Below are 10,017 nucleotides of genomic sequence, written 5' to 3'. Positions count from 1 at the left end.
GTGGCCAGGGAAGGGCACACTAAGTTGTATCTGGGGAAGAGCTGAACGAAGGAGGGAGTGAGCTGTGTGGCTAAGCCTCGCAGACAGAGCAAGCACCAGTTGCACAGGCCTTGAGGCTGGAGCGAGCCTGGTGCGTTGACCTTCTCATTGGCTCACAGGGTTCCTGTCACAATGAAGAGGTCAGTGTGGGAGGAACTGCATGAGCAAGCGAGCAGTGGGAGAGCAAAGAGGAAATGGGAGAACCATATCAAATCCTTATCAAATCAAATAGACAAGATAAATGCTTCTAGATGTACAGGCTATCTCTGTAACTGCTAATGGTGGCAGCCTCTGGGCAGGACTGGGTGACAGGGGTCAAAGGAAGTCCTATATCTTTTCACTGGACTTCCTGTTTCATTTGAAATTTTCACCATGTTTCTTTCCTATTCCTGACACATGCCAGAAGCTTCTACAGTCCCTCAAAGCTCCTAAGCATGCACTAGGCTCCTTTTTACAGCGCCCCTCCTCATGGGCGGCCATTTCAGAAGAGCCCTCCCTAGGCCCATTTTCCCTCAATACAAAAATCATCTCTCTGCTCTTTTGAACATACTTCAGATAAGTTTGTTACACAACCATCTGAGTGGTCTTGAGGAAACACCAATTTGGCCACAACATGGTACTCTAGCTGGTCACACTGTGTCAGGAGTTCCCTGTTGACAAGTTTGCGGTGGATGATATTTTGTACTGTTATTGTGTGGCAATTCCTTTGGGGACATCAAGAAAGAACATTTCTTAACTTGGCCTACTTAAATGACTTCCAATTGTCACCATGATCAACATGATTAAGAGGAGGCCTAGAAAATAGGGAGAAATTACACATTGCACAGAAGACTGCTTATTAGATGATATTAAGAATGTATTAACTTTTAGATGTAATTATATGATTATGTTTAAAAGTAAACCTGTATCTTGAAGAGATACATATACTTACTTATTTCTGGATAAAATATGATCTCCAGTATTTGCTTTAAAATTACCTAGAGGGGTAATTCCTTGGTGGTCCAGTGGTTAGGACTCAGCACTTTCACTGCCAAGGGCTCGGGTTCAATCCCTGGTTGGGGAACTAAGATCCCACAAGCCACGTGGCATGGCCAAATAAATAAATAAGTAAAAATAAAATAAAATAAAATAACCTAGAGGGAGAGGGGTGTTCACTTGTTGATAATTGTTGAAGCTAGGTGATGAGTACATAGGAGTTTTTATTATACTATTTTCATGTGGTTCAAAACATAAGTTTTTAAAAATTATACAGATAATAAAGGAGAACATACAGATAAATTTTAGCACATACAGGAACATGAGGCTATTTTGTATAATCACTCACTCTACTGTCTGGTAATGAAGAGGTGGTCAAAGTTTATGAAAAGAAAAATTTAAAAAAAGAAAAAAAAAACCACCCTGAATTCAGTCTCTCTTACTGGTCAAGGTACTAATTCCGCCCCAGCTTCTGGCCCCATCATCCAGCTCTTTTACATATACACAGCCTTACACTCTTCCAACGAGTATTTATTATTAGTTAAGCCATGATTCAGGACCCCAGGGTGGGGATCACTATGTACCCAGGTCCCCCTTCACCACCCTGGGGAGAAGGACGGAGGACAGAGAAGGTGGGGCGGAGCCAGTTCAGATCTTCCCAGGAAACGTGCCTTCTGCCCGGCGGTCGTCCCAGGCTGACACCTGTGGAAAGACAGCCAGTGTTACTCCCTTCCTCCACAGGGAAACCAGATGGGTGAACTTCTTTGTCTTCCCCACTTTGCCTACCTGCTCAGTCAACAAGTAACCCCAGGACCTGCTATGTGCCAGTACTGGCAACTGTTCCAGGAGCCGGGGAACCAGTAGTGACCCAGAAGGACAAGAATCACTGTCCTGAATGAGCTGACATGAACTGACCCACTGAGAGAACAAGGGGTGGGGTGAGGGGTGGGGTTGTGGTGGAGGAATAATAACAGGCAGACTCACTGCAGAGCTGTCTGTGGGGAGATGTGTGTAAAGACCTTCAAAAGTGTGACCAGGCCCTGCTTCAGGAACCCCAGAGTCAACCCTCAATGATGTCTGTCAGAACAGAAGAAAGAAGGAATACTGGGCAGCTGTGAATAAAAATGAGGCTATCTATGCTCCAGCAGGAATGCATCTCTAACGATCAAATGCACAATCAAGTGCAAAAAGGTCCAAACCGGCTACAGAGTGTGATCCTACTATTGCTCACAGATGTATGCGTACATATACAAAACGACGGACAGGCCCATATCGAACTGTTAACACTCTCCCGAAGTAACACTCTGCAACTTGTGGACCCTCTTACAGGCAGTCAGAGCACATTTATTTTTATATATACAGCCACATTCACATTTACATGCTATACATTAGAGGCAATGGATAAATGCATGGATAAAGAAGACAAACTGAATCCCTGCTCCATCGCTTCCTAGCTGTAATTTCCTCATGCAAATTACTCAACCTTTCAGGGCCTCAGTTTCCAATTTTGTAAAATGCGGATACTGATAATAGTACCTACCTTTTTTTTTTTTTAAGCATGTTTGCCCTTATATGACATAAAGCACTTACAAAGTAGCCGGCCCATAGCAAGTGCCTATTTTATTTACACACATACACCACACATCACAAATACTCTTTACTTAAATTGGGCCATACTATACAGACTTTTTTCCCCCATACTATACAGATTGTCCTGCAACTTGCTTTTTCCATGAGTCTTAGAGCTCTTTCTGTATTCTGTCACATAGATCAAGATGCATATACCATCATATATAACTTGTTTCTGAACGTTCCCCATTACAAACAACTCTGCAATGGTTGTCCTTGTACACAAACATTTTTATAGGATGTGTAGATGTGAAACTGCCACATCTAGAGTATGATTTTTTTCATTTTGAAAGATCCTGTCTCAGGATTGACCTTAACAGTGATTGGACCTGGGCTTCCCTGGTGGCGCAGTGGTTAAGAACCCGCCTGCCAACGCAGGGGATACAGGTTCGAGCCCTGGTCCAGGAAGATCCCACATGCCGCGGAGCAGCAAAGCCCGTGCGCCACAACTACTGAGCCTGCGCTCTGGAGTGCGCCAGACACAACTACTGAGCCCACATGCCACAACTACTGAAGCCCGTGCACCTAGAGCCCGTGCTCCACAATAAGAGAAGCCACCACAATGAGAAGCCCACGTGCTGCAACGAAGAGTAGCACCCGCTTGCCGCAACTAGAGAAAGCCCGCGCACAGCAACAAAGACCCAATGCAACCAAAAATAAGTAATAAATAAATTTTAAAAAAAGTGATTGGACCAATCTATAGAACCATCAACACTTAGTACTATCTTCCACTCCCCATCCCTTTTAAGTTAAAGGATCAGGCTGGTCTGATCCTCTGGCAAATTAGTCTTTGTCCAATAATCCCACTTCATGGAAAGGAAACCAAGGAAACCATTCAAATAGAAGGCAAAACATTTCCGGCAGTGGAATTGTACACTGCAGTATCATTTAAAATTGTGAAAAAAGACTGAGTCCAGCTAAAGGGGAAGGGACTATTTTTTAACTATTAAAGACAATGGCTACCCAATAATTGAGCAGGTTGTACTGACATGAAAATAGGTAAACAATGCAAGTAAAAAAGCCAAGGATAAACAGTATCTACAGTATGATCCATATCTATATTTAAAAAGTACATAGGGACTTCCCTGGTGGCGCAGTGGTTAAGAATCCGCCTGCCAATGCAGGGGACATGGGTTTGATCCCTGGTCCGGGAAGACCCCACATGCCACGGAGCAACTAAGCCCATGTGCCACAACTACTGAGCCTGTGCTCTAGAGCCCGTGAGCCACAACTACTGAGTCTGTGTGCCTAGAGCTCATGCTCCGCAACAAGGGAAACCACCGCAATGAGAAGCCCGTGCATCACAACGAAGAGCAGCCCCTGCTTGCCGCAACTAGAGAAAGCCCACGTGCAGCAACGAAGACCCAACGCACCCAAAGATAAATAAATAAAATAAAATAAATTAAAAAGAAAAAAGTATATAAACATACACCAACACCTACTCACACATTAGCACACAGAAAAGGAAGTGGAAGATTTATACCAAATTTCTAAGGGAAGTTAACTTTGGACTCAGAAGGGGATGACTTAGGAGTTTTTCACTTTTTACATTATAAAAGTTTCACTTTGAAGATTTACTGTATTTTTTATGAAGAAACTAAAGATTTTTTAAAATGGGAAAATAAAAGGGAGTTCCTTGGTGGCCTAGGGGTTAGGATTCAGAGCTTTCAATGCTGTGGCCCGGGTTCAATCCCTGGTCAGGGAACTGAGATCCTGAAAGCCTCGCGATGTGGGAAAAAAAAAAAGAAAAGATGATTGGAAAAAATGTTTTAAATGCTCATATAGGATAAGTGCTGGATTCCCAGCCCCACTCCTCCCCAAATACACATACTGGGATTAGAGACTAATTTTTAAAAATACACAGGAAACACCTGGAAGATGTTACAGTATTATCAGCCAGGTCAGGAGGATGAGAAACAATTTTTTGCCCCTTCCTCTATTTCTTAAGTTTCTGTGAAGTGGTTATATTGCTTATAAAAAAACAAAAACGAACAATAGCAATAACAAAACACTTATTTTTACTTCACCAAATTTCTGGAATAAAGAAGCCAGGGCTGCTGGGTATAAAGGGTGTGTTCACATCCAGCCCTCAGAAGGCAGTGACAGCAGGCACCCGAGGGGAGGAGCCACAGAATCTAACGCTCCCCAGGTAAGGGCAGGCCCAGGTCCCAAAGGCTGGGGTGTGGGGCAGCACCGGGACTGGAAGCATGTTTCCTAGCACCCTGTCCAGCACTCACCTAATGCAGGCCCTGAGGCTGGAGAGCGGATATTATGGGATCATGATGTCATGGCACCCAAGATCACTCAGGGACAAGGAGAAATCCTGGGAGGGGAGAGGATACTCAGACACTTGAGAGTGTGGCCACAGAGGTGGGAGGCAAACCAAGCAAGCTGAGGAGGAGTGCATTAAGGCAATCTGTTCTCAAGAAACAAGCCCCAAAGATGTACATCCAAACTAGAACACAATCTCCATCAAAGGGGACCAGTTAAATAAAGCATTTGTAAGGTAAGGACTTCCCTGGCGGTCCAGTGGTTGAGACTCTGCGCTTCCACTGCAGGGAGCACAGGTTCGATCCCTGGTTGGGGAACTAAGATCTCACATACTGTGCAGCACAGCCAAAAAATTTTAAAAAAGAAAAGAAAACAACAAAAATGAATGAGGTAGATCTATACGCACTGTCACAAAAAAGGCTCAAGACACACTGATAAGTCAAAGCAAGTCACAGAACAGACTATATAGTATGACCCATGCATACACAGAAAGTTCTACAGGCTTATGTATGATAAATGTATATAGAGAAAGATGAATCGGTTAACAGTAGTTACCTCAGGGAAGGGGGACTGGGGAGCGAAAGTTGACGTCTGCTTTTCATTTTACTGTACTGCTCTGTACTGTACTGTACTGTTTTATTTTTTTAAATGAGCACTATTAGTTTTGTAATAATATCATGTTTTGATTTTAAGACATATGATATTTTTCATTTTAACATCTCTGAAAATAGCATGCTTGTTACATCCATTTCTGGCATTAAAAAAAAAAAGATTTAAACATCTCTCAGTGTTTCTTGTAGTCGATGGGGTCTTTGACTTGATGCAATAAAGTAATATTTTATTTAAAAAAAGAGGGTATGGCAGAAAATTAAATAGTAACAACGGGTATGGTCAGATCAGGCCTAAAAGGACTGCCTTATTGCATCCCTGTTTTTTAGAAATGCATGCGGAAGTAGGTAGGGGTGAAATGACATGTCTGGGATTTGCTTCAAAATACTTCAGCAAAGGAAAGAGGAAAAAGAAAAGGAAATGGAGGAAATGTGGAAAAATCTTGAAACTATTCAGTTTGGGTGATGGGTATATTTGGGGCGTCACTGAATTATTCTACTTTTATGTATATTTGGAAATGCTCATATGAAAAAAGGACAGGATTCCAAAAGATGGTGAGCTCCACAGGGACAGGGCATTTACTTGTAGAGTGTCTGGGTGAGACAGATCTGGTTGCCTTGGCTGAGAGCCTGGCTGGTTGAGAGAACCGGCGAAAGGAGGAAAGGGAGGTGATTCTCGGAAGAAGAAACGGCCACATCCATGCCCAGTGTGATGCCTTGTCCTCCCTTTGCCTCTCACAGATGAGCTCCCATGAAGTCATCACACGCCCCTCTGCTAGGACCCCACCCCCACCCCAGCACCCCAAGGGCCCCAGGAGGAGGCACATACCCAGGATATGGGGCAGAGGGACTTGTACACACGCCGGTACCATTCACACACGGAGACGTCACCCCCTTTAGCAGTCATTGCCTTCTCACAGCGGTGGAAGTCTGTGAAGAATGGGGATCAGGGTCAGCCCAGACCAAGGGCTGGAACACATTTTTGATCAAAATTCACAGAAATCATTTTTACTTCACAACCAGTTACACAAATCCCCCCTACTCCCAAGTTTCACAAAGAAAGCATACCCTTACAAGTGTAGTACTCATAAGGGCTAGACACACCTCGCTAAACTGATTTTGCAACCCCTAAAGAACGACAGTTCTACTTGAAAATTCTGGGGTCAGGAAAGATAAGGCAACCTGAGAGGTGTGCGTGGGGATTATGGAAGTCCAGAACCAGGGCAGGGGAAGGGGACAGTGGTCTCGATGCTAAGATGCTGGCATCCTGGAGAGGAAGACAGGAGGGGGATAATCTGGTTTTTAATAGTAGGAAGTTAATTCAAAAATTACTCCAAGTATTACACTCCTGGGCACACTCCCTAGAGAGAAAAGCATTCACATGGACATCAAATTACATTTATAAGCATGTTTATAGCAGCACCATTCATAAAAGCCCCAAACTGGAAACCATGCAAGTGTCCATGAATAAAATGTGGAAAACTGTACAGCAATAAAAATGAGCAAAACACATGCCACAGCATGGATGAATCTTCAAAACTGTTGAATGAAGACATCCAAACATAAGACAACACATACAGTATTTATAAAGATCACAAAGAGGCAAACCTCACAGCGGTGATAAAACCAAAGTGTGACTGCCCTAAGTCTGTGGGGTTACATCTCTTCTGGGGAGAGTAGAGTGTTGTTTTCAAGACAGGGCGTGCAGTAGGCATGGGAGCCCAGAGGGCTGGCAGTATCTAGTTTTCTATCCAGATTATAGTTACACGGGGGATGCACTTTAGAATTATTCATTTAGCTGTACATTATGTTTTATGTACTTCCTGTACGTATGTCACATTCCATAAATACACACACACATCTTGGGGGAAAAAAAAATCACTGTGGGAACCAAAGTTTGTGACCCTGGGCCAGATCTTAAGCACAGGTGGTGATGAGGGGCACAGGCCCTGCGAGGTCAGATGATTAGAATAAAAGAGAAGAGGCTTGGGATGCATAGGTCCCCTGCGAGGAGCCAAGAGGCAAGTGACTTGAGGTGTGCGACCAGGGTAAGGTCAACACTGCGCCCCGCGCCCCCTGCCCCCCCATGTCCTGCTCACCCAGGTAGTTCTGCCAGCAGTTCCTCGTCTGGTTCTGGTTGGGGAAGCGGCTGTCAAAGGGAGCAGTCTGGTAGTTCTTGATTTTGGTCTTGATGTCCTCTGCCATAGTGCTGACTCCTGGAGGCAGAGAATGGGTGCTGGCAGGGGTTCTGGGGCTGGCAAGGGGCTGTCAGTCCACCCAGGCCCGGTGAGCCACAAGCCAACGCCCCTCCCTCTCAGTACACACAGAGGCGAAGGCAGGGCAAGAACACATTAAGGGTGGAAGTCACAGCAGGGTGTCTGGGGGAGTCAACTCCTTGGTAAAATCAGGCTTTATTTGTCCCAACGTAACACCAGCTGACATTCACTGAGTGCTTATTTTAAGCAAGGAAGCTTTATTCCTACAGTCACTCTAAAAGGCAGAAACTATTACTATCACTGCTTCACAGACAAGAGACAGGGTGTTTAAGCGACTTCCCAAGGTCATTCAGCACACATGTGGTGGAGCTGCACTCTATCACTAACTTAACCTACACTGCAGAGGTTCTTAATGTCTACTGACGCCATGAACTCCTCAGGGGTCTAATGAGCCCTTTCTCAGAATATGTTTAAATGCATTTAAAGGGGACTTCCCTGGTGGTCCAGTGGTTAAGAATCCGCCTTCCAATGCAGGGGACGGGGGTTCGATCCCTGGTCGGGGAACTAAGATCCCACCTGCCCCGGGGGCAACTAAGCCAGCACGCCACAACTAGAGAGAAGCCTGTGCACCTCAACGAAGATCCCGTGTGCCGCAACTAAGACCCGACACAGCCAAAAAGAAAATAAATAAATAAAAACTTAAGAATGCATTTAAAAATTGCATAGGATCACAAAGAAAACCAGTTACTTGTAGCTGAGGATTTATTAACTACCACAATTTCAAAATAATCATGCCTGAAAATGATACGTTGTGAAATCTGCAACCATAATGGTCTGTAAGATGACCTATGATTTTGATTGCTGACAAAGTCAGATGACGCCAATACTACTACGGCTATTGCCTCCATTCTTAACTGAAGGAAATGCTACATTTTAATTAGAAACTAGCAGAAGTACAGATGTAAATTTCCCCCCATTCAAGTACTAGCACCCCTTGAATTCTACAGATTCTGTGGACCCAGGGTTAAAAACCTGTGCTGTAATCTCTCTTATGTGGTGACACACTGTTTTCATCAGAGAATCCCAGAGAAACTGCCTCTATCAGATTATTCGAGGAGTCGTGGGATTACACAGAAGTAAGCAGACCAGTAATAAATTCAAGCGACCCAGGGTAGCGGTAAGGATCTGGGGCACCGGAGGAGAGTCTTTCCGGGAGCGGGGTGATGTGAACACCAGCCGCTGGGACACAGACGCGGTCGGAAGAGTTGTTTTGGAAGCGATCTCCACTCGCTTTCGGGAGGGAGGGTGGACTGCGGATGATGCTGCAGCCCCTCCAACGTCCAAGGGAGAGGAGGGGCCAGACACCAGGAAGCCAGGCTGCGGCCTAGGCAAGCCTGGGGGGTCGGGGGTCGTGAGGGGAGGGACGCCTGCGGCCTGGTGACTAAGAGCACTGCAGTCCTGGTCGCTGGCTAAACTGCATAATATCTGATCCTCAGTTGCCTGCCAGTCAAAAAGGGATAATCGCAGGCCCTATCTCATAGGGCTGGAGGGAGGATTACATGAAGCAATATAAATCGCTTGGAATGTTCCTGGCATCGAAGAACTAAATAATCGTCAGCTACGATTACTAACTGAACAGGACCCCAGGGCTCCTGGAGGTCGGCCGCCGCCGGCCGGAAACCTTATCTCGTTCTCCGGGAAGCAAGGGTCGGGCTCCACAATCCCCCAGGCTGGGGTTCCAGGGCCCCCGAAGCCCCCACACTCACCTAAGGATGCTCCTGAAGCCCCTCGAAGCTCAATGTGACCCTTAGCAATGACGCCAGCGTCGGACCGGAAGCGGAACGAAGACCGGCCGGAAGCGGGACGAGGCAGCGCACTGGGCAGCCTTCCGCACGGCTAGAGCGCCGTCCCTGGAGCGGTTCAGGCCACGCCCATGCGAGCGAAGTCCAACCTTCCTATTGGGCTGAATGCCTGTTCATCCTCAATCCCGACCCAATCGCAAGCTTGCGTGTCACTTGGAACCGCACGGAGCTATGGCTGTGCGAGCTGTGGGCGCAGCATGGTCACCTCTCTGTCTTTACCAGGAGAAAGGAGTCTGGGTCTTGGGGCTGGTTGGAGAGTGGGCATGGGAAAAATATCCTAGCGGAAATGCTCTTATTCGTGCAAGAATTATTTATTGAATGCTTACCCTGACAAAATCCTTGCAAATGACCTACACGGTTTGGCCCCCTTTTATACTCTTATCTCCTTCTCTTAACTGCTGCGGTTCCAGGCACACT

At 45.8% G+C, this 10,017-nt stretch overlaps 1 protein-coding gene across 1 annotated transcript; it reads right to left on the bottom strand.

Moving 5' to 3' along the window:
- Positions 1-1,218: 1,218 nt before the first annotated feature.
- Positions 1,219-9,661, bottom strand: LOC101289868 (cytochrome c oxidase subunit 6B1). Its single transcript, XM_004284214.4, has 4 exons — positions 9,505-9,661; positions 7,622-7,738; positions 6,352-6,452; positions 1,219-1,716 (listed from the first exon to the last, which is right to left on the bottom strand). The coding sequence occupies exons 2-4, from the start codon at positions 7,725-7,727 to the stop codon at positions 1,663-1,665; spliced, it is 261 nt and encodes an 86-aa protein (XP_004284262.1). The 5' UTR covers positions 7,728-7,738; positions 9,505-9,661; the 3' UTR covers positions 1,219-1,662.
- Positions 9,662-10,017: the final 356 nt, after the last annotated feature.

This window comes from Orcinus orca, chromosome 20 (assembly GCF_937001465.1).
Source record: "Orcinus orca chromosome 20, mOrcOrc1.1, whole genome shotgun sequence".
NCBI lineage: Eukaryota > Metazoa > Chordata > Mammalia > Artiodactyla > Delphinidae > Orcinus > Orcinus orca.
The sequence above is the reverse complement of the archived record's forward strand: the minus strand, read 5'-3'. Positions and strand labels throughout refer to the sequence as shown.